Here is a 25,737-nt window from a genome sequence, read left to right on the forward strand (position 1 = left end):
AAATAATGACTCATTTGCATATTTAAACCTAACATTTTAGAAAATTTGTAATATATATATATTTTTTTGCAATTATCAAAGTAATCAATCAACTGAGTAAGTAAGGTGATAACTATTAGTTCACTTTTTTTTAACCTATTCACCTGCAGTGTCTCGCCTTAATGGCTAAATAAACATACAAAATGTTTTATTAAAATATAAAAAAATGTTGTTGTTTTTTTCCATCATTACAGTTCTGCATCCCAAACCTGATGTGTGACCCATTATTAAAGATCTGTTACTCATTTGCACGAATTTACTATTTCTATTACAAATTGTTCCTTTAAAACAGTAGTACTTTTAAAGATTTTAGTTTCACTTTTATTTTGTAATCCTACAAGACTCGTCCTTCTAGTGACTTTTATTTTGTGATCACCAGAGGCGTCTTAATCAAGGACCTCCATGCAGGCAGCTGATGATACTGCCGGCTGATACACTATTCATTTAAAAAATAAACAAAACGGTATTTTGTCGCTGCATACAGGCTCGGATAGAACAGAGGATGTTTGCTTTTATTATAAACACTTTAATTTGACTAATGTCGGTGGTATTAAAGGGCGAAAAACGTGCATTTATGGAGTCGAAGCTTTAAATGAGGATCATGGCGTTTCCGGAGGGAGAATCACTCGAATCCTGGCTCAGTACGTGCATTATTATCACTTGCATTTTATAATAGGTGTAAATAACGCTGCTGTATTATGTCTTCCCTGCATGCATTAATACCAACTCGTCTGTCGTTCTTGTTCGGCTTGTTCAAGCGAAATTTAAATCATACTATGACAAAGGTTTGCTCATGAAAATTAATCATCTCATATTGACGTTGCCTGGTAACCTTCTCGGGGCGTCCAATCATAATGCATAAATTATGTATACGAGCCAACACTTCGCCATAGTAGGATTCGTTCATTCGCCAGCGCCCATTTACCAGCGTCTGCCTTCCAGCCAATCAGATATGCCCTGTGTACGAACGTCACGTCTCATAATTAATATTCATGAGCCAAGCCTTCCCTGTAGTATGATTTAGATTTTCAGAGTGCGTGTTGATCGCCAGATTTGGTGCTTATGATTCCAGATTAAAGTTCAAAGTCGGTGTTTAGTCTCATGTAAAATAACTTAAGACCCAGAGCTTCAGGATTTACAGCAGCTATTACTAATTCATTACTAATTAGACACATATATGACTGTTACCCAGTGTGTCAAATAATAAGCTAACCATGATAATACATAAAAAATGAGCATACAATATAAATACAATTGTATGCAATTATGCTAATATTATAAACTCTTTATTTTGGTAATACTTTTCTCACTGACGATAATATTGATATGCATCCCTGTGATTGGCCCTCACATTGTTGTGCCAGTGTATCACAGACACAGAGCTCAACGGGCCTGATTGTTTGGTCCTTACATTGGTGTGTTGTCCTCCACAGACAAAGCCACACACCCGACCAACAGGCAGGAGGACTGGGAATACATAATCGGGTTTTGCGACCAGATCAATAAGGAGTTGGAAGGGTAAGCATTCGTAATCCAATATGACTGAAAACTACAGGATTCTCTTCTCTAACTCGATTTGTGTGCGTTTGCAGTCCTCAGATAGCTGTGAGACTCCTGGTTCACAAAATCCATTCTCAAGAATGGGAAGCCCTGCAAGCTCTCACGGTGAGGGATGTTTTAGCATTAGTTCAACATTGCTGCATTATGAGCTTTTTTTTACAGATGAAATGACGTTTATATGTCTTTGCAGGTACTAGAGGCGTGTATGAAGAACTGTGGCCGAAGATTTCACAACGAAATCGCCAGATATAGGTTTTTAAATGAGCTGATTAAAGTGGTTTCACCCAAGGTTGGTGGTTTTTCTATTTTAATTTGTAGTCTGACCCATCGTGTGATTACATTTAATGCCCTCTAAAGCCTTATTTAGATACTTTATTAGCAACTTCCTGTTTCAACACAAGCAGAAGCTTGTCACAAGCTGGGTATTACTGATACATTTCAGGTCATAGAATAAAATGTGAAAATATCTTGAGCTTGTGTTCACTACACACCTTATTTCCGGCATTTAACCAAAAACCTACTAAATTCAATACAATGAAACCTGAAGTGCAAAAATGTGATATTGTTTTTGGTTTTAGGACGCATTTATGTGTGCTTTATTAATGTCTAATATAAAACGTGTGTTTAAGGATTACTCCACTTTCAGAATATAAATTTCCTGATAGTTTGCTTACCAAGATATTCATGTTTTTCTTTCTTCAGTCGCAAAGAAATTACGTTTTTTGAGGAAAACATTCCAGGATTTTTCTCCATATAGTGGACTTCAATGGTGCTGAATTGAACGAATTGAAGGTTAAAATGTAGTTTCAGTGCAGCTTCAAAGGGCTCTAAATGATCCCAGCTGAGGAATAAGAGTCTTATCTAGCAAAACAATCCGTCATTTTCTTAAAAATCATATTTACCCACATTTTAACCACAAATGCTCATCTTGTCTAGCTCTCCAGTTCAAGACAGTTAGGGTATGTTGAAAAAATCCCAGCTTATTTGCTCCTCTAGCTTCAAAATTGTCCTACATTGCTTTTTTAAATTTTTGGTAAAGAGTGTTTGATCCTCTTTGAATGTTCACTGGGTTGGTACTTCAGCAGTGATGTAGAATGATTTTTAAGTTGGAGGAGAAAATTAGATGAGAGTTTTTCGACATGCCCTAACTGTTTTGAAGGTTTCAAAGTATTTGACGTTAAAAAAAGTATACAAATTGTAATTATTTTTTTTTTAAACAACCAATCGTTTTGCTAGAAAAGACACTTATCATTTGGAGCCCTTTGAAGCTGCTCTGTAACTGCATTTTTAACCTTCAATCTGTTGAGCACCATTAAATTCCCCTATATGTAAAAAATCTGGTAATGTGTTCCTCAAAAAACTGAATTTCTTTGCAACTGAAGAAAGAAAGACGTGAACATCTTGGATGACTAAATTTTTATTTTGGAAGTGGAGTAATCCTTTATTATCATGGTTTGTGTGTTTCAGTATATGGGGGACAGTGTTTCTGACAAGGTGAAGAATAAGATCATTGAGATGTTGTACAGCTGGACGGTTGCATTTCCCAATGAGGCCAAGATAGCAGACGCGTACCAGACACTCAAGAGACAAGGTGAGATTTTACAAATGGACTTTCTGAGGTCTGTTATGGGCGGCTGTCTGACCGATGTCGGTTGTGTTGTTTTCAGGACTCGTGATGTCGGACCCAGAACTGACGGTGGACAAAACCCTGATCCCGTCCCCTCCGGCACGGCCCAAAAACCCAGTGTTTGACAATGAGGACATGGGGAAGGTGAGATGCCTGGTTTCCTGTGTATGAAACATTTGAATTTTAAGGTGTGTCATATTCGATTAAAAACAACCTCTGGTGCGATTGCTCTGTTAGTGCAGTTCATTGAAAGAAAGTGCCATCTGAACCATGGTGCACAGAAAACAAGTGGGCAGAGACCGCTAAAAAGATTGCTCTTGGTCCACTTCCAAACACACTCTGGTGCGGTTTGAATGAAATATGAACGCCACACGGACCAAATACTTCTAAACAAACCAAAAACGGCAAGTAATGACAAGATGCAACATGATTTTACGAAGGGAACAAGCGGCGTATCCAAAACAAAACAAGCAGAGGCAAACGTGGAGCAACGAGGAGGTAAAGTGCCTATTAAGAACTCTTTGTGAGTTCGCAGGTGCTGAAAATAAATTCATATGCTTATTGAGACGGCATTAGGTGTATTTGACTTAAAATGCACCTAACGCACCTTTTCCTTTTGTTTGGAGTGTTTGGTGAGTTCCGTCACAAAATAAACATCATTTAACCCGACCAATCAGGTTGTGAACATATTACTATGCCTTTAGGTTCAGTATCTTTAGGATTGCTAAGTGGACAGGGCCAAATGTATCATTTTCCTTTTTGTTCCGTACCAAATGATCCAAACAAACTAAACTACAAGTGTGAACACATCCTAAATATGTCAATTTGGAGGTTTAACTGTGTGTTTTCCATCAAAGCTACAAAAATGACATAGTGTTGTTCTGTGATTTAATGCCAGTTGTTGGCTGAACTTCTGAGGAGCAAAAACCCGGAAGATCTTCAGGAGGCGAACAGACTCATCAAAAACATGGTGAAGGAGGTGAGAGGATCTTAAATCATGATCGAGATTTAAAGATGCATGAAGAACTCTAGTTTAAACTTAGCATGAAACAGGATTTCCTGTTTTATGATTAAAAAAAAATCACTAAAAACAATAATTGGGAATTGGGGTGAACATTATTAAATAAATGACCTAAAACCAGCGAATCAATCAGTCGAAGTGTTGTGTAAGTGCTTGCAAAACTCCTCATCAGTAGTCAAGGAACTTGTTTTACACTAGAATATCAGTGCAGTTGAACATCTGAAGTTTGTACAGTGCTGTCAGAGCTCTCATGATGTATTACTCTTACACGTATGATCAGAAATGACAGAGCATTTTAGTTTCTTTTTGCTCCTCTCTTTAAAACATGCAACTGGCCTCGCCAGTGTCACCTTTGACCCCAGGAGGTTAAAGATGCATGAAGAACTCTAGTTTAAACTCAGCATTAAACAGGATTTTCTGTTTTATGATAAGAAATCACTAACAACAAGAATTGGGAATTGGGATGAACATTATTAAATAACTGATCTAAAATCAGTGATTCATCAGTGAATCAATGAGTCAAAATATTGTGTAAGTGCTTGCAAAACTCATCATTTGTAGTGACCCCAGGAGGTTATGAGTCAAAGCCACTGTTTTTTTAATTGTTCTAGCCCTGGTCCACAAATCAATAAATTTGTTTTTGAGGAAGAAAAGTCAAATCTAATTTTGTGTTGATCCTAATGGTTCAATGTTGGTTGCATCTGTGGTGCTGTCTGATTCTGGATCAGGTGTGGCATAATTGATATATTGGACTGAATCTGTGTTGTGCGTGCAGGACGAGGTCCGAGTGCAGAAAATGACCAAGCGCAGCAATACGCTGGAGGAAGTGAACAACAACGTCAAGCTCCTGAGCGAAATGCTGAGTCACTACGACAGGGACCGATCGTCAGACGCCGACCGCGAGCTCATCAAGGTGAGACTGGACAACAAACAATGTTTGTAAATGAGCAGACCAACAAAGATTTAAGGAAAAAAATTGTTTTTTGGAGGATTTTCTCCATATAGTGGACTTCTATGGTGCCCCAAATTTGAACTTCCTAAATACAGTTTTAATGCAGCTTCAAACGATCACAAATACAGCTGTAAATAATAAATAAATAAATAAATAAAATAAGTAAATAAAAGGTTATTCTTCTCAAACAGTGAAAAGATCTGTTATTTAAAAAAAAAATGTATATATATACTTTTAACCTAAAATGCTCGTCTTGTCTTGCTCTACCTTAATTTTTTCCAGTTCAAGACTGTAAGGGTATGTCGAAAAACTCTCATTTAATTTTCTCCCTCAACTTAAAAATCGTCCTACATGGCTGTTTTATCTTTTTTGTAAAGGGTGTTTTATCTTCTTTACATGTTTACTTTGCAAACATTGGGTCGGTAGTTCTGCAGCGATGTGGGATGATTTCGAAATGATTTTTCAAGTTAAGGGAGAAAATAAGATGTTTTGAACCAGAGATGCACAGACTACTCATGCACTCGCAGAGAGAGACAAGTAGAGCATTTGAGGTTAAAAAGTATATATATATATTGTCATTTAAAATTAATTAAAAAAATAAAAATGTGTTGTTTATCGTTAAAAAACTAACTTTTTTTTATGTAGTTAACTTGATGTAACCACGAAAACAGTGCTCACATGTGACCCAACGTTTGTGTGCAGGAGCTGTATGAGCGCTGTGATAAACTGCGACGCACCGCCTTCAAACTGGCCACTGAAGCAGAGGACAATGACTCCAGTTTGGGTAAACGACACAATGCCTTGCTTTACGGCTCAGAGAAATTTTGGAAATTGTTTATTTAAAATGTTTAATATTTTTCTGCTTCCTGTAGGTGACATTCTCAAGGCAAACGATGATTTGTCCAGAGTAATTGGCTCTTATAAACGAATCGTAGATGGACAGACGGATGAGGGCGAGGGTGAAGATCTCAGACCAGCTGCTAGTGAAGGTGATGTCTGGGATGTGCTTCTGTTTGACTGATTTGAGAAATAATTATCTTTATTGATCTCATTGATATTCCCTCATTGGTGATGTTTTGATAATCACATTTTCTTCTTGCTCTCGCAGGATGTGAGACCACAGGCACATTGATTGATCTGGCTGGACTGGATGAGCCTTCCTCTCCCCCGATCGTCCCTCCTCCTTCTCTTCCTCCTCAAGTCCCATCAGCCAATCCCACGGCCTCACCCATCCCCATCCCCGTTCTGCCTCCTCCTCCTCGCCGATTGGCCGGCAGTCACGGCAGTCAGACGAGCAGCCCCAGTCACAAACCGCCTGAGCAGCAGAGCTCCCTCTCCCTGCTGGACGATGAACTCTTGTCTCTCGGTAATAAATCTTTTAAATTTTAGATGTATACTATAGAAACAGGTCATGAGAGGTCACATAGTACCCCACATAAATGTGTAAATCACTAACATTTTTTTTTTTTATATATAAATGGCATCAAAAGTAATATAAGATACTTATTAAATAAATAAATAAATAATATTAATGACATAATTATTTTTGAAAATGTAATTTTATTTGATAATAGAAAATACAATTATTATTTAGCATATGAAAACTATATTTAGGAAATAAAAGTTGTAATTGATTATAAAAAAATATTTATTTCATTAATAATAAAATAATCATTTTTATTATTAATGTTTTTAAAACAGAAAGCTTTTATTATGATTATAATTATTAGTAGTAGTAGTAGTAGTATTAATATTAAAATAAAAAGATATTGTTACTAGGGGTGGGAGAAAAAATCGATTCTCCGATGCATCGCGATTCTCTCTTCAACGATTCTGAATCGATTCCTAATATTTCAGAATCGATTCTGAGCTTGTTTTTTTTTCCGCATATGGCACGTGTGCGCGCTAGAGACTCTGCCGGCTTCACTGCACAGCATTTGCACTGTGAGACTCGTGCGCACTGCTTTGATTGCTTCCACCCGCCGTGTTTTACTTAAGTTATGCTTTCATTTCTGCCGTCTGGAATGCAGTACTATTAGATGCACTGACAGACTTTCGCGTGCGCGTGTTTGTTCGTCCTAAAGCTCGATTGCAGATGCGGTTAAATGCACTTGCGTTTTCAAATAGTTTTAAACGAAACTGTACATACAGTCAGTTATGTTTTCAGAGCAGGACAAAACATCTGATATATCGAAATAGATCTGTGCATCAGTGGCGTTCCGTCCATATAAGCTGCTAATGCTCCGCATACCCAGGCTGTCAGAGAGACTGCGTTTACGTGTTAAATAATATAAACATGCTTATAAGTTGATCCCTTATTTGAGATTGAATCTTCCGGGCAAGCAGATTCTCCGCATCTTCCTCGACTCCTCAGAATTGATGCGCATTCTCTGTTTTTCTGTCATGCGCATGCATGACTTTATTCGCGGGGTAAGCTGTCCGCGAAGCGCTCGCCCAAGCGGAAAAACGCGCTGTTGCTTCCAGATCCTGATTGCCGAAAATCATATTGTGTTTGATGCACAACTTACTCGACTAAATCAAAGGAAAAACAAAAACAAAAAACATCCTAATTGTATATTATCATAATTTCTCAACAATTCAAAATGTGAAAGTCCACTGAAAAAAAAAAATAGCCTATATAAAATGTCTATATTTTTTTTAAATAATAATAAACAGGGAAAAGAGGAAATATTAAAATATGATTTCGTCTTTGATTTTATTGGTTTCTAAATAATCTAAAGATATTATTATTTTTGGTATTACTGGTGGTTTTAGCACTAAGCATACCTGGTAAAAAAAAAAGAAAAAAAAAAAAGTCACCGTTCGCCACTGCTGTGCATTAGTTTGTTAAAGCTGCCTGTCTATGATCTCATCAGTAATAATAAAACGGCAGTAATGCTGAGGAAAAAAGAAAAACTATTGTCTGTAAACTTTCAGATACCTAAAGAACACTTATTTTAAATAAGTAATTGTTTTAAAAAGTACCTTGCTTATACAGTTTAAAAAATAAAGTAAAATTGGCACAAAATAAATTTGATATAAAACATATGAAAATGTAGCCATGTGCAGTTCTATTGAAAACTAAGAATGTGAGCATCATGATATTTAGTTAATAATGAAAACAGTAATTAAATTAAATTGAATCTTGAAACCAGTGAAGATTGACACACCTACTTTTACAGAGATTTCAACTATAAACAAAAAGCATATAAACTGCAATTTTACATGTTTTTAAAATTGTAAAGTTGTATTTGCACAGCAGAAGAATTAATTGGGGAAAAAATGTAGATCAAGAATCGTTTTGGAATCGGATCGTGACTCCCAGAATCGGAATCGGATCGGATCGTGAAGTGCCTGAAGATTCCCACCCCTAATTGTTACTAGAAAGTATGAAAAGTTTTTAAAACGATGGTCGGTAAATATAAAGTTATGACTGATATAATAACAATTCATATTAATAATTATAAAATTAAAGTTTTAAAGGTTAAAGTATACAATTTTATTTTTTAAATAACTTTTAATAAAAATTAAATAAAAAATTATGAATTTATTATTAAAAAGTATAGAAAAAGGTTTGAAAGCAAGGTTTGTTAAAATAACAAATCATTATTATAATAATTATATAGTTGACAATAATAATAATAATAATAATAATAATGATAATAATTATTATTATTATCCATGTTTTTAAAACAGTTTGAAAGTTTTTATTATGATTGTAAGTATTATAAGTAGCAGCAGCAGTAGTAGTAGTAATATTAAAATAAAAAATATTGTTACTAAAAACTATAAAAAAGTTTTTCTAAACAATGATCAGTAAATAAAAAAGTTATGACTGATAATATAATATTTTTTAAATAAAATAAAATAATACTTAAAATAGTCATTAAAATAAATCTCATTATTAATATATAGTTGACATAATAATAATAATAATAATAATATTCTTTAAATATAAAGTATTCTTCCACCAATTCCTACATAGTTTTCATGACTACTATATATTTTATTAGTTTACAGGCAATTTAACATGCATAAATGTTATTTTATTCTCAGGACTGAATGATCCTCCCTCTGTGCCAAACAGACCAAAGCTGGATGAGTTATCTGGACAATGGACGTCCTTACAGGTAGGACACAGAAAACCATTTTGACTTGCAGATGGTAATAGAGAGATTGACCGAATCTCTCATTTTTTGGGTTGGTCTCTTTCTATCAGGCCCCTGATCCGGGCCTGGACCTGTTTGGGAGCATCTCGGCTCCGAGCGCTGTCTTTCCAACAACACACGCACCTGCGCAAACCTCTCACACACCGGCTGTCAGTCAGGGGCTGCAGGATCTCTCCATGCTGGACTTTGGAGGTGGAAAGAGGTACAGTTCTGCTCTCCCTGATGCAAACAGCAGCTCAAACCAACCTAAAGTGGTTGCACATGCAGAGTGGTTCCTATCAGTCACTTCTAAAGCTCCAGCTTATTTGAGATTTCATCTTGTCTTATTCTGTCTCTCAACAGTGTTTCTGGTGTGAGTGGCATCGCTGGAGGGACTTTTGGCCTTTCTGGAGGAGCGATGGGCTCTGTAGCCGCCCCTCTTCAGTCCACTAACCCGTTTGTGAGCGGGGGGATGCCTGGCTCGCCCGCTGTGGCCCGGGCTCAAGCCGTTACAGGCGGCTCAGCTCCGGGCAGCCCTTTCTTTCAGCCTTTCTCATCTCCGTCTCACTCGCTTCAGAGCAGCCCGGCGCGGGGCTCAGAGCCCAGCCTGTCCAATCTGTACGTCCCGCTCGAGTCCATCAGACCCAGTGAGTGACAGTCAACGAGTTTGATTAGTGAACTGATTACACTAATAGGAAATGAAGCTTAAAAATGTTTAAAAACAAAAATAAACACCAAAAAAAATTAAAAAAAATAAATGTGCTTGAAAATAATGTCAAAATGTCAGCTAAATTTTTAACTGATTAAAATCTTATTTATCCCTATTTGACCCAAAATTTAGAATTACTGCTTTCTATTAAAATACATACTGTGATCAAAGCTACATTTTCTGCATCCTTACTCCAGTTTTCAGTGTCACATGATTCTTCAGAAATCATTTTAATATGCTGATTTTCTGTTAAAGAAACATTTATTATTATTAATTATCAATTTTTAGAACCACTATACACTACCATTTGTACCATTAAACACTACCATTCAAAAGCTTGGAGTCAGTGTAGTTTTTTTTTAGCAAGGATGTGATGATAAAGACATTTATAATGTTCCAAAAGATTTCTATTTCAGAAAAATGCTGTTCTTCTGAACTTTCCATTCATCAAAGAAACCTAAATAAATTCCACTCAGCTGTTTTACCCCTGAGCAGCAAATCAGAATATTAGAATGATTTTTGAAGGATCATGTGACTGGAGTAATGATGCTAAAAATCAAATGATTCCTGAAATCACAGGAATTAATTACATATTAAAATATTCAATAGAAATAGAAAGCAAATAGAAAACAGTTATGTTAAATAGTAAAAATATTTCTTTTTTTTTTACTGTTTTTGTTGTACTTTGGATCAAATAAATGCAGTGAGCAGAAGAGACCTTTAAAAAGCATAACAAATCGTACTGTTCAAAAACTTAACGTAGTGTATATAAAATATTATTTTTTATATTATTAAGTTCATAGTTCTAAGTTTAAAATATTATTATAAAATATTATTTCTTTCTTTTTAAATGCATTTCCTTGTAAAATGTGACCCAAAATGCAATACAATTTATACAAAATTCAAACTGAATTAAAAATCAAATAATTGATTTTAATTTCTTTAATTAATAAATTAATTAATCTGAATACTATATTATACTTTATATTATAGGCTTGATGGTACATATTATATGTTTCTTTTTTTATTATTATATAATATTATTTCTTTATATCACACTACTATTTATATAATAAAATTATTATAAATATATATTTTTTTTTTCCTTTTGATTTTGTGGGTAAAATGTGACTTTTTAAATATCTAGAAAGCCAAAGTTTTCCAGTTATCCTGCAACTTACCTGTTTAACTGCTTCACTTGCTGAGCCGTAACGCTGTGTTTCTGCTGTTGTCGTCAGGTAAAGTTTTACCTGTGACGGTGTACGATAAAGACGGAGTCCGTGTTCTTATGCACTTCGCGATGGATTGTCCGCCGGGTCGACCGGACGTCCTGGTCATGGTGGTGTCGTTGCTCAATACGGCGCCGTTACCCGTGCGAAACATAGTGCTGCAAGCAGCCGTTCCCAAGGTATGACCTCCACCACTGTCAACAGATTTACAGAACAATTTTAGATGAATCATTCATCTGAATCGATTCTTTTAAATGATTCAGTTGAACCAATTCATAACAGTAATTTCAGTATAAAATGTAAAATGCCTCAAAGATTTTTTGGGAACATGTTTGATGACATTCTGAAGTTCTGAAAGTTAAAACATGACCTCTACTTTAACTTGACCCTGTGTTGTGTTGTGTTTGTGTCAGTCTATGCGAGTGAAGCTTCAACCTCCATCAGGAACGGAGATTGCGCCCTTTAACCCCATCCTGCCCCCTGCATCCATCACTCAGGTCATGCTGCTTGCCAACCCACTCAAGGTGAGAGTTCACACACATCCATAACTTAAAAAAAAAAAAAAAAACGACAACAATAAAATAATAAAATCTTAAAGGGGTCATCGAATGCAAAACTAACTTTTACATGTTGTTTGAACATTAATGTGTGTTCAGTTTGTGTACACAACCACCCTACAATGATAAAATTCCACCCAGTGTTTTTTTTATCTTTAAAAGTAATATCCTCTTTTTAAAATCCGGTCATTTTCAGCTTCTTGTCGTTGTGACAAAACACAGTTGATTGACATGAGCGCCTTACCTTAGACCTGCCCTTACCGAGCTGAAACAGTCCGAATACGACCGCCATTGTGTCGACTCTAATTGAGCGATTGAGGTGTTCTGTTGTTGGATGTAATAATGAACATAGCAGTAGTCATTTACTACCGACAACTGAGCTGCTTAAGAGGCAGGGGACAAGGTTACTTTCATTTTGAAAAGGAAAGCGGCGATCCCGATCTACATATGCATCTATATTCGTGTGAATCATTCGTGATGCAGCTTCACCCACAGCAGAAGTGAGTAGAAGGGTTTTTTATGCATCTTTGCTAATGGTCTTTCTTAATAATGTGCTTGTTGGCAAGGTTCGTCGATAAACATGGCTAAATGCAGCTAAAGTAAAAATGATAGCTCATAATCCGTCAGCAGAGAGGGGCGGGGCGAGCAGAGCTCATTTGCATTTAAAGGGCCCTTGCAATAGAATGATGATATTTTGCAGAGCTGACTTTGACAAGGTAAAAGGGTGTTTTTTTTTACACTACTATTGAGATTTTTTAACCAAAGTATATTAGAGACTTTTCATTAAGACCCTAAAAAATCATGTGAACTGGTGGAAAATGGGCATCCGATGACCCCTTTAAAAATTAAAAGATTTTTTCAAGGCGTCATCGGATGCATATTTTCCACATTTTATAGTCTTAATGAGAAGTCTATAACATACTTTGGTTAAAAATTCTCAAATTCTCTTTGTCAATATCAGCCCTTTTTTGGAGTGAGCTATTCTGTTGCATGTTCCTTTAAATGCTAATGAGCTCTGCTTGCCCTGCCCCTCTCTGCCATGGGACGAGCCGTAATGTTTACTTTAGCCACATTTAGCCATGTTTAGCTGCGGAACTTGCTAACAAACACATTATTAAGTAAAGCCATTTGCAAAGATGCATAAAACCCCTTATACTCACTTTTGCTTTGGGTGAAGCTGCATCACGAACGATTTGCACGAACATAGAGGCAACAAAGTAACGTTAATCCTCTGCGTCTTCTGCGGCTCAGATGTCGGGAGTAAATGACGACTGCTATGTTCATTATTACATCCAACAACAGAACACCTCAATCACTCAGTCTGAGACATTCTTGTCTTCCCCTGCACCTGAGCCACACAATGGAAATCAGAGTCGGACTGTTTCAGCTCGGTGAGGGCGGGTCTCAGGTAAGGCGCTCATGTCAATCAACTATCGTGGGAGTGGCCTTAAGAAGCTGAGAATGACCTGATGAAAAACATACCACTGGGTGGATTTTTATCATTGTAGGGTGGTTGTGTACACAAAACTGAACACACATTAATGTTCAAACAACATGTAAAAGGGAGTTTTGCATCCGATGACCCCTTTAAAAGCAGTGTATTGTTTGTATTTTAATTAAATTATTTATTTATTATTTTTGAAAACTATTATTAAAAAAGTATAAAAATAAGAATAAATAATGACAACATTTTGATTCTCCTCTAATGTTTACTGGTGTTGTGTTTCAGGAGCGTGTGCGTTTGCGCTATAAGCTGACGTATCTTCTGGGAGAGCGCCAGTATTCGGAGGTCGGAGAGCTGGATCAGTTTCCTCCAGCGGACAGATGGGGCTCCCTGTAGATCTCGCCGTTTACCTGCTCGAACTCTTAAATGTTCATTCCCAAGTATCGTCGTTCATTTGTGCTGTTTATTTATTTTCAATCAGTGTTTTACTGTAGCCTTGTGAAGCAGCATTTGATGCTTGGTGTTATTTGCGCAAAATTCAAGCTGGGTATTAATACAATAACGCAACATCAGTGGCACACATGACGGTCTGAAGCGGAAGCGCGTGTTTCGCAGATTGATCTTTTTGCGTGCTACGCTTAAAGCAGTTTACCATGGTAATCATAGTTTCTGTCAAAATACCATAGTAGAATCAGAAGTAACTGGCACTTTCAACTTATGTGAAATAAGTTAATTACTACAAAACTTGACTGAATTATATATTTACTTAGACTACATTTAAAAACTTTTACCAGTGATATTTTAGTATCATTAAGATACTATAATAAGTATTTTAAATGTTTTATTGTTGTATTTTCATTGTAATTTCAGTTTTAGTAACTAGTTTTTGTTGCTTTTATGTCACGTTTTTTATTACTTAATGTTTTGTTTTTTTTCAAATATGTATACTATATAGTTTTTATTATTTGTATTTTACTTTTACTTTAGTACATTAAGTTAAAGTACATTAAAATGAGAAATGTATGAAACGTAGCTAAATAAAATGCTTTTAATTTTATTTCAAGTAACAAAATGTAAACAACAAAAAAGCTATTTTTTTTTTGGTTTAAGTTTTAGTCAACTTTAACAACCGTACTTGTAACCCATTGTGGTATTTAGTTTTTTAAATATTATATTACATAGAGTACAACAGCGTTTTAGTGCCACGTTAACAAAAAATATATAAGATATTTTTAAGATACCAGATTAAAGTCGTTATATTTCGAGAATAAACTCGAAATTAATTGCAAGATTAAAGGTATGATATTTTGAGAGTGTATTCTAGTCTATTGCATAAGTCTCAGCTTTCAACATTATTCTCAGAATTTCGACTTTATTCTCTGAACATTTTGACTTTATTCTCATAATTTTAACTTTATTTTCGAAACTTTTAAACTTCATTCTCAACATTTAAACTTTATTATTAAAATTTTGACTTTTCTCGAAACTTTAACATTATTCTCGAAATTTCGACTTTATTCTCTCAACATTTCAACTTTATTCTTATAATGTCAACTTTATTTTCAAACTTTTGAACTTTATTGTCAACATTTAAACTTTATTTTTTAAAATTTCTGCTTTTCTCAAAACATTTAGACTTTATTTTTTACGAAATTTCAACCTTATTGTCAAGTTTTCAACATTATTCTCGAAATTTCGACTTTATTCTCTGAACATTTCGACTTTATTCTCAAAATATTTCAACTTTGTTCTTGAAACGTTTAGACTTTTCTCAATTTAGCCTGTTAATTCTCGCAACATTTCTACTTCATTCTCAAAATTTCGACTTTATTTTCGAAACATTTCTACTTTATTCTCAAAATTTTTACTTTATTTTCTAAACGTTTCTACTTTATTCTCAAAATTATTACTTTATTCTTAAAACATTTCGACTTTATTCTCATAATTTCTACTTTTTTCTTAAAACATTTAAACTTTATTCACAACATTTAAACTTTATTCTTAAAATTTCGACTTTACTTTCGAAACATTTAGACTTTTATTCTTGGAATTTTGACTTTATTCTCAACTTTTCAACATTCTCAAAATTTCGACTTTATTCTCTGAACATTGTGACTTTGTTCTCTAAATATTTCAACTTTATTCTCAAAACAGTTAGACTTTATTCTCATAATTTAGACTTTATTCTTAAACTTCAAATCATGGTTGTAAACTGGTCTGAATATGTCTGAAGTTGTGGTAACAGGTTTGCGAAAATATATTTAGTTGAGTGGCTGTTTTCATTGACTACTTGTTGAGAAATCCTTTTGAAGCACTGTAGTAACTGTGGTATTTTGGCGTAAACTGTGGTAAGTAGTGGTAAATTCAGAAGCCAAACTGATACTGATGGTGTCACGTGACCTCACCGCTGTCCGTGGAGTGTATTTAACCATGATTTCACTCTGTTCAGACAGTTCTAGGTGTCCTGCGCTCTTCACAACAGACAAGCATTTGCTGTTTCTAGAATTAGACGATTCATTCCTGCGAACTTCAGCTCTTGAAGTCAGGAAGGATCCGAACGAATGTACTTGCAGTCAAACGAGTTTACATGGAGAACGCTGTGAGTTTACACACATAACGTCAGACTAGCATTACATTGTCTATTTTGAGTTTTTATCTGCCTGTGTTATGGTTCAACACTGTTTCTGGTTTTATTTATTGCTGCTACAGGAACATTTGGACTTGAGTTTCAGCATTACAGTCTGTCTCAGATAATCGACAGCCTTTTTTTGACAATATTAGATTTGTTTATTTAATTGTGGCATATTTACAGTGTTTTTGCCTGCAGGTTATGCGATGAAGATCTTGATGAAGGATGAAGTGAAATGATTATCAGTTAAGTGGAGGCATCAGCGGTCAGTCCTCTAACCGTTTCAAGTGATTTGATTCTTTAAAGCACTGTAGCAGAGCATGTAACCATTTTAAATTCATCAGATAAAGGCCTCGTGATTTTGGTCCCAAAAAAACCTTAATGTTTCCAAACCTGAAGAACGGGACAACTGCTCCTCTTATGTGTGCAAACCCTACAATTCATTACGATCATGTGTTTAGACTTGACTTTATTCTCAAAATATTTTGACTTTGTTCTCATAATTTCGATTTTATTCTCGAAACTTTTAATCTTTATTCTCTCCGATCTTTATTTTCGGAATTTCGACTTTATTCTCTAAATATTTAGACTTTATTCTCTAAACATTTAGAATTTATTCTCATAATTTCAACTTTATTCTCAAAACATTTCAACTTTATTCTTAAAATTTCAAATTTATTTTCGGAATTTTGACTTTGTTCTCGAAATTTTGACTTTATTCTCGGAACATTTCAACTTTATTCTTGAAACATTTAAAGTTTATTCTCAACATTTTGACTTGATTTTTGGAATTTCGACTTTATTCTCAAAATATTTCGACTTTATCCTCAAAATATAACGACTTTTTAAATATTTTTTAAAGTGGCAATAAAAGGGCGTCATACTTTATTTAATTGTGGCATATTTACAGTGTTTTTGCCTGCAGGTTATGCGATGAAGATCTTGATGGAAGATGAAGTGAAATGATTATCAGTTAAGTTAAGTGGAGGCATCAGCGGTCAGTCCTCTAAGTGTTTCACATGATTTGATTCTTTTAAAGCACGGTAGCAGAGCAAGTGAGCATTTTATATCATCAGATAAAGGCCTCGTGATTTTGGTCCCAAACAAACCTTAATGTGTCCAAACCAGAAGAACAGGACAACTGCTCCTCTTATGTGTGCAAACCCTACAATTGATTACGATCATGTGTTTAGACTTTGGCAAAAGTCAATTGAGTAAACCCCAAACAGACATGACTCATATTGCACCCACAGAAACAAAAGAAATCATATTTTGCATAAAGAAAATGTTTTATTTAACTGCTTTTAATATAGCATAATATGTGATCTTTTTAGTTTTGGGGTGAATTCATAGTGATTTTTGATGAGATTCAACCTGTGAATATTGTGTGTTTAAACACATTGGTCTACATTTGGACATCATGGAGCATCTCTGCTGATTCTGTCTGACGTGTTTCAAGAAGATGAAGGTTTCAGGGCTTCATTGTGCATCTGCATCAAAGTGTTTCAAGTATTTCAGAGGAATCTGTGTATTAATATGAATCATTGCGTCTTTGGTCTGATAATGATGACCGTGATGGTTTAGAATGAGATATGAAAGTATGTGAGACAAATGTAGAACTTCTTAAAAATTATTATGGATGACAATGAAGATGATGATGATGATGATGCACTGCTCTGGTGTTTAATAACGAATCCATCGTGTGTACTGCGCCATTAAAGACTTTATCAAATGGACTGACCAGCACAACTTTCTTTCTGCTTTTGTTTCCCCTCATGTTTTTTTCTGATGGGTGAAACCAAGTCCAGAACTACATTTATTTATATTGGCTATCCTTTTCATTCGGAAATATGCCAGAATAAAAGTAGCCATAATGGAGTGTGAACACCAATTCATGTTAATGAACACATTTGTGACCCTGGACAACAAAACCAGTCTTAAGTAGCACGTCTACTTTTGGCATGGCAAGATGTCTTAAAATGTATTTCTTTTTTTTCTTTTACTTTTAAACTTAATAGATTACGTTTTGACTTTATGAATGCGCATAAATAACAGCTTAATGATTTTTAATTTTACAAAATGGCTGCTGCTAGTTATCAAACCACATGTTGTCAATCATGGTATATTTACTAAATTAAGTAGTTTTATCCATTACTCTAGTTTTTTACAATTTCCTAACAATAACGTAGGTCACACCAGTGTACACCAGTCAACTAAAAGCTTCCTATGAAATCAGGAGATAAATGAGAAAATTTCTGATAATTGAAAAGAGACAGTGAACTTAACAATTTTCTTATTCCAAAATAAAAGACTTTTTTCAAAAGGTAACACCAGTGACAGCTTCAGGGGACCACTGTTTTCATTATATATGTTTTATATTAATTTTGGTATTTGATAGTTATGAATAGACTTTTGTATTTTAAATGGTTGAAAATCCTGTTTTTGACCTTAAAATAAAGCACTTTCCCTCTGTACATGACTGTGGGGACAAGCAGTTTTGTAGTAGCCTACTTGGAATTCTATATAATTAATTAAAAATGCCACGTTGATGGCACTGGAAGGTGTAATTGTTCAAATAACATATTGTTTTATCTTAAAATATAAAACAAATTGTAACCATAATGTCTATTTCGATTGTAATATTTCTGTAAAGTCTAGGGACAGAAAAGTGGACATTTCTGTATTTGTAGCAGTGGCCAAAAATGCATTGTATGGGTCAAAATTATAAAATTTTCTTCTATGCCAAAATCATTAGGATATTAAGTAAAGAATAAAGATCATGTTCCATGAAGATATTTTGTAAATTGACTACCATAAATGTATGAAAACCTTATTTCTGATTAGTAATATCCATTTGAGAACTTAATTTGGGCTAGGGTTAACCATAAGTTTAAAAAACTTTTTTTTTTTTTTTTTTTTTTTGCACCTTCAGATTGCAGATTTTTTCATATTTGTATCTCGGCCAAATAGTTATGCTTACAAACCATACATCAATGGAAAGCTTATTTATTCAGCTTTGATGAAGAATAAAACTCAATTTCAAAGAACTGTTCCTTATGACTGGTTTTGTGGTCCAGGGTCACATTTGTAAATTAGACAACTTAATCAAATTGCATGAACAACATCTGATTTGAGATTACGATTAGTCAAAAAATAAAATAAGAAGAGGTGTGTGAGGGGGTCTAACCTTTTTTCTCCGTCGTGAAGGACCGATTTATGTGGCGGTTTTACACCGCACTTCTTCTGAATCCCTGACGTGTTGCTCATTGCTTAATCCTAATCACGACGTTTTGTTAAGTCATATCAAGAAGTCACAGCTGTACAGTAAATGCTATTAACGTTGAAAAACGATAGCTACAACGTTAATTATTAGCACCACACCAACTGACGATAACGGTCTGCTTTTCAAACTGCGCGCTTCGGTTATGACATTGCAGCGCGCGCGCGCCCGGTTTTAAAAACGGTTCTGATTGGCTGTCTGTGTGTTTATCTTTTATCAGCGGGACACAAAGCGATATCTTTCATCTGTATCGTTAATGTAACTGAATTTGCCGGTCTCATTTGCATCCAGCTATATTTAGCCAGTGTTGGGGTAACGCATTACAAGTAACGAATAATAATATTACTTTTTCCAAGTAACTAGTAAAGTAACACATTACTTTTTAATTGATACTTGTTACATTTTCAAATAACGCCAGTTACTTGATTAAAAGCTCTCCTGTCCCCATGTTGAGAGAAATTGTAAGATGTTATTTTAGTTCTAGAATAGATGTGAACATCCAAATTCATCTCACTCACTAAAATAACAGATACAGGATTCTTAAAAATGAATAAAAACAGTGAAATTCAACGCAAACTTGCAATAATTAAATGTTAAATAATACAAATATCCTTTATGGATTAATCCCATTCCAACATTTGTTTTCCTTTTTTTTTTTTTTATAGCTGATGAGTTGCCATTTTTTTCTTCTGCGGTCTACTACAGACGTCAATTTACTTTTCTCTAAGCCTGAGGCTTCTGGTGTAAAAAAGGCTGTATTTAGCTGTACAAAACAGCTCATTTTGCTGCTTGATATTGCAAATCAGTGTCTTACCATATTATTTTAATTATGAACATTGTAATGCAAAGTTTTACCACATTATTGCACATTTTAATTTTTCCCTACCCTTACGAAAATTAACCATGGTTTCAATATAGTTAAATTGTAGTAACCATGTTTATTTTGGCATATTGCCTACCATTTAACCACAGTTTTACTACAAATACCATGGTTAAGCTATGGTTAGTGTAGCAAAACAATTATTAGATTGTAGTAACCATGGTTTAACTATAGTTAGTTTGAAGTAAAACCATGGTTAATATTCGTATGGGTATCCACCTTATTTTTCCCGTAAGAGTGGGCGTAGTCATTTGTAAATTTTATGGGTCTGGCTTCTGGTCCCATCCGCATCCAGATATTTTTAACTGTACAAAACTGCTCATTTTGCCACTCGATATTGCATGTCTTAACCTATTATTTTAATGTCTTGTCTTAATAATAAACAAAATGGTTTGTAATGCAGTTTTTCCATTTACCGCACTTCGTTATGCTTCTCGTTATTTCCCTACCACGCCTTATAAACCAGAAGTCTCACACATTACCAGAAAACAGCTTACTTTCACATTGAAAATAAAGAGGATATGCAGAATAAACCATAGATATATATTTGTAGATGCCTCTTTAGCGACTGTTTCTATGGACAGCGATACATAAGCCGTCCGCCATATTGTAATAGTCAACTTGACTTGAATATTTGAAGACGCCACAATCCTACACAGCCGATGGTCTGCGAACCCATAGTAGGTGAATTACATTAAGTTGACCGTTACAAGATGGCAAATGTGTCTAGGTGCTTGGAGCGTTTAAATGGGGAATCTATAGATATATCTATGGAATAAACTACGTACGTAGGATTCTTACAGCTCAAATTATAATTCAAAAGACCATGAACAATTAAGTTTCCCCTCACAAGACCTTTTATATAAAGACAACAGAAATGAATATGGAAGACAAAAAGGTTTTTTTTTTGCAAATACTGGAAAAAGTTTTATAAAAGAAGTCACGTTTTTACCCAGGTTTATGAATTATGTACAGGACACAAAGAAAGTGGAAAAAACAGCTGTAAGTGATTGATTGGATGATCCGATGAATTTATGTTTCTATTGTTCCCTCTTTCACGATGGCCATGGCGAGGTTACGGGCCAGAGCCAGTCGCAAGAGCTCCGTCTTTGTGTACTCGATATCTTCCTCCTGAAACACACAAGAAACCCAACTTAGAAACATCCTAATTTACATTTAAACATGAGCTTCTCTGGGATTTTCTGGATGATTTGTACCTGGTCTATCTGGTTTGAGACTTTGGTTCCTAAATTTAGCTCCTCCAGACAGGACATGAGCTCATACGTCTGATCCACTGCGAAGATCACCTGTACATGCAAACAAACAGTGCGATTTAAACGAAACACCACTAATAGTAAAGTTTTATGGATTAAGCTGCTATAGTACAAACTAGCCAATGTTATGTTATGTAAAAAAATAAATATTTCATAGGATATTAGCTATCCTTTAATGTAAACAGTCTGCAAAGTTGTTAATCAAAAAAGTGCGCAATTAATAAAGATACTGTCTCTCAAAAGAAAGTCAACTCAGAATCGCCTAGTCGGTTTATTTTCGAATCTTCTGCCTGTTACCGATGTCGAGAAGATGCTGTGTTCTGCAATGTGAAAGCCAGACTGTTTTGTTTTCATTGCCGAAAGATGATATTCAATGTGAAGAATCAATGGTTAAAATTCATGTTTCCAACAATACCACAGCAATACAATTCAAACCTTTTGTTGTGTGCTCGTCATTTTACCAAGGACTGCTTCTCTAATCTTGGCTTTTATCTTCTTTGACTAACAAGCGTTTCCTAACCACAACCTGTAAGTACACTTGACAGTGTTCCTACCATTTTCCATTTTAAAATTCCATACTTTTCCAGACTCAAATTTCCAAACCTCTCAGCTGATTTTAGACCGTACTTAACACGAATGGTTCATGAATTTATCCGACATTATTGTTTTGTTATGTGTTTACTGTGTAGCAGCTAAATTTTAGCTGTGGACTTGATTTTCTTGCATAAGTGTTTAACAAGATGTTTTTATGTAATTATTTTAAGAACAGATTAGAGCACTATATTATTGTTTTATGTAAAGGTGCTCAGTGTTGCCAGGTTTTCATAACCTGCCCAATTGCTACTCAAAACTAGCCCAATGGCGTTTCGAGGAGGGTAAAACACATGCTTTTTTTTCAAGGTTCCTCTGGTAAATTCATAGTCCCCGGGCTAAATATGAATTTATTGGGGTCGCTTTTAAAAAAATGTGGACTTGCCAACACAGATGGTAGTGCTCGCTTACTTGCTCAAGTACTCCTCTCTGTGCCAATCACAACAGGCGTGGCCAGCTGACCAATCAGTGTAGAGTAGGCTTATGGAAGGAAGGAGCTTACAGACATTACGCTCAAAGCTGATTCAAACGAACTGTTTCGAAATCATTGACAAACAACTATGTATAAATGTATATCCTAAGAATGTTACAATTACAATGTTTTCTGACCTTAGATGCATTTAAATCTGTTGTAGGGGACTCCAATGCAATATCAGGACACTTTAAAATACCATATGACCTGCTCTCAAGTTTGGTAGATAAATATTCATTGTTTCTACAAATTTCTGTAATGATGTCAAATGTGATTGTAAAGCATTAGTTGTGTCCTGACCTCTTTCTGCTCCAGCAGTGGCAGTGCGTCGGTCAGCAGCGTCATCCACAGATTGCGTGGGGCGATCTTTGCCGTCATGAGGGACAGCAGGAGTTTGGCCGCCTCTGAGAAACGATTCTCACCGTAAAGCCTGTGAAACTCACGGTACTTTCCTACAAACACAGATAGTAATGCATCTCATGGATAAAAGACCTTAAAGACAACATGAAATGTGACCCTAGATCACAAAACCAGTCATAAGGGTACATTTTTGCAAATTGAGATTTATACATCATCTGAAAGCTGAATAAATAAGCTTTTTAGGACAATATCTGGTCGAGATACAACTATCTGGAATCTGAGGGTGCAAAAAAAAATCTCAATATTTAGAAAATCACCATTAAAGTTGTCCAAATGAAGTTCTTGGTAATGCATATTACTAATCAAAAATTACGTTTTGATATATTTACTGTAGGAAATGTGCAAAATATCTTCATGGAACATGATCTTTACATAATATCATAATGATTTTTGGCATAAAAGAAAAATAGACAATTTTGACCCATACAATGTATTTTTGGCTATTGCTACAAATATAGCCATTCTACGTACGACTGGTTTTGTGGTCCAGGGTCATTAGAAACCATTTTTACCCCTGTAATGTCAGTGAAAACAGTTTATTATAATGGTTTTTTATAAATTGGGAATTGATTGGATATTGTAAAGTGGGTATTTGGAGTAAATTAAGTAAATGAAGCCAGCAATGAGTGTGCATTTGCTATTTGCCATCTTAATTTCAATACTTGAGGAGCAAGCTACTACAAAGACGAACATGTTTTTTTCTTTGAGATGCTTTGAATGTGGCTGAAAAATCGATCACAGCTGATGTAGAAAAGCTGAGTGAAAGCAGTGTTAAACTAATCTGAGAATTAAATAATAGCGGCTCTTCTGCTTCAGATAAAGCCTGTAAATGCCATCGGTCGCTCATATTGTACCTAAAAACGTCAGTCTGTCACTGAGCAGCATGGCAGGACCCAGATTATCCAGCAAATCCAGATCTGTGAAAGAGCCTTTGTTACTGTAATCCTGAAGAAACCTGCATAAAAAACAAAAAAACAAAACATGGGTTAGGTAATAATTAGCGATGCACTAAAATGAAAATTCTTGTCCGAAGCCGAACAAAATTACATACTGGGCAGAAGGCAGATTACAGAACATGATTTTCCATGTCTTCCCCCCCCCCCCATGTATTTTGCCCATTTGTTTTACCATTGCATAATTTAAATAGCCATTTTTTGCTTAAAATTTTAACAATGAACATTTTTTACATTCTAGTAGACATTATAGCCTACCAACCAAGCACAATTTAACTTCAAATGAATAAGTTAGTAAAATAATATTCTTTGGCCATAAGACCCACTTCTTGAATCAGGCATGTGTTTTTAATGTACAAATAAATGCAGCCTTGCTGAGCAAAGGAGATTGTTATAATAAATGTATTAATAGAGCTGTTGTAATGATTGTTATCATTATTTTTGTCTTACTTTTTTACTTTATTTTACAGAACAACAGTAAAATTACAATGCTAACATTTATGAATGTTGTTTTTTTATTTTGGTGGAAACCCACAAGACGACCTCAGTACTACCTTTTGCTGACAGAAGCAGACTTATGAATGATTCTCAACAAGCAGATTTTGGCCGATTTCAGTCATCATACAGTAACCAGCAACAACCAGCCCTTTCTCTTCTCACTGAAGACATGCGATGCGATACTAAACGGTCTCATGCTGTCGGTGCTTGTAATGATTTTTGGGTCTTTTTCTGACAGTTTTAAATGTTTCCATACTGCCGACATGTTTGCTGCATTAGTGCGCGCCTCTATTTGATCACGTCATGTCATTGTTCGGTATAATTTATTCGACCTTTTCACTTATCTGTACACCGAAAGAGCTTTTTTTTTGCTATAATTTCGGTTGCCGAACATTCGGTGCATCCCTAGTAATAATAGCAATATATGGATTTATGGATTTATGGATTTATGGATATTGGTGTAGGCAGATAGATAGTGTCAAACCTCTCAGAGATGAGTGTAGCGAACGCAGCATCTTTGGCTCTGATGCTCCAGGACAGAGCAGATCCCAGTCTGTTGTTCCTCAGAGCTCTTTTAGCCATGATCTTACAGATACTGCGCACTGAAACACACACATTTCAACTCTTACTTTTTGTGCTGTGATGATTATCAGCACTCACTGAAGATAATTCTGGAAAAGAGATGCTCATTTATGGAAATGGTTGAAGTTACGCACCCTGTTCGCTCATTTGTCTGTCCTCACAGATACGCAGGACTTTAATGGCTTTGCGTTCGGTGTCGAGTGGGACTCTCTCGATCTGCAGCTCCAGATAGACACGACCGAACTCAGGACAGTGATCAAAGTAATCCACCGCCAGCTGCCACAGACTAACACATATATACAATAAATACATTATTCTCAACCAGATTATTGGGTCAATCAAGATTCACTCAAAAATATATGAGTCATATTAAATTAATTATAGTAAATGTCAATTTAAATAATTGTATGTATATATAATGAGAAATTATTTTATGACAAATTTTAAATTAGCAAAATAATTTGATTAAATTATTGTATATTATAATATAATATTTAAAAAACTAATTAAAATATAAATGAACAAATTTCTACTATTATAAATTAATTTATATATGTTTATTCAATGTTTATTGTTATCGAATATATATATATATACACAATTATTTTGTTAATTTATAATTTGTCAATATATATATATATATAATAATAATATACTGACAAATTATAAATTAACAAAATAATTGTATTAAATAATATATTATATATTATGTTAAATAAATAAATAATAAATTAACACATTTATATTAAATAAAGATTTACCTAAAAAATAAAAAATATTAATAATTGCATATTAAAACATTACTGAATGTATTAATATTAATTAATAATTGTATAAAAATATAATATATTAAACATGTATTTTTACAAATA

General features: G+C 34.7%; 2 protein-coding genes across 2 annotated transcripts in view; one reads left to right on the forward strand and one right to left on the reverse strand.

Annotated features, from left to right (window-relative positions):
* Positions 1-442: 442 nt before the first annotated feature.
* On the forward strand, positions 443-17,651 carry gga3b (golgi associated, gamma adaptin ear containing, ARF binding protein 3b). The gene is made up of 17 exons (XM_073836763.1): positions 443-680; positions 1,473-1,557; positions 1,632-1,704; positions 1,790-1,888; positions 3,067-3,190; positions 3,267-3,370; positions 4,125-4,205; positions 5,023-5,160; positions 5,902-5,983; positions 6,072-6,188; positions 6,308-6,565; positions 9,256-9,329; positions 9,419-9,570; positions 9,711-9,994; positions 11,295-11,464; positions 11,699-11,809; positions 13,572-17,651. Exons 1-17 carry the CDS (start codon positions 632-634, stop codon positions 13,680-13,682), a joined length of 2,112 nt encoding a protein of 703 aa, XP_073692864.1. The 5' UTR covers positions 443-631; the 3' UTR covers positions 13,683-17,651.
* Positions 17,652-20,959: 3,308 nt separating this feature from the next.
* The window catches only part of nup85 (nucleoporin 85), a 15,283-nt gene continuing 10,505 nt past the window's right edge, over positions 20,960-25,737 (reverse strand). Inside the window, exons 14-19 of the mRNA XM_073836773.1 lie at positions 25,000-25,151; positions 24,768-24,885; positions 23,687-23,787; positions 22,713-22,864; positions 21,293-21,382; positions 20,960-21,206 (exon numbers count right to left, since the gene is read on the reverse strand). Coding sequence (XP_073692874.1) covers positions 21,108-21,206; positions 21,293-21,382; positions 22,713-22,864; positions 23,687-23,787; positions 24,768-24,885; positions 25,000-25,151 — 712 coding nt within the window. The 3' untranslated portion in view covers positions 20,960-21,107. The remainder of the gene's footprint in view (positions 21,207-21,292; positions 21,383-22,712; positions 22,865-23,686; positions 23,788-24,767; positions 24,886-24,999; positions 25,152-25,737) is intronic.

Source organism: Garra rufa, chromosome 1, assembly GCF_049309525.1.
Source record: "Garra rufa chromosome 1, GarRuf1.0, whole genome shotgun sequence".
Lineage (NCBI taxonomy): Eukaryota > Metazoa > Chordata > Actinopteri > Cypriniformes > Cyprinidae > Garra > Garra rufa.

Bases quoted from the DNA above. Each gene is read 5' to 3' on its own strand.
- gga3b (XM_073836763.1), top strand. From the start codon at position 632: ATGAGGATCATGGCGTTTCCGGAGGGAGAATCACTCGAATCCTGGCTC. The intron at 3,191-3,266 runs GTGAGATTTTAC...TGTTGTTTTCAG, and splicing joins CCAGACACTCAAGAGACAAG to GACTCGTGATGTCGGACCCA. The intron at 6,566-9,255 runs GTAATAAATCTT...TTTTATTCTCAG, and splicing joins CGATGAACTCTTGTCTCTCG to GACTGAATGATCCTCCCTCT.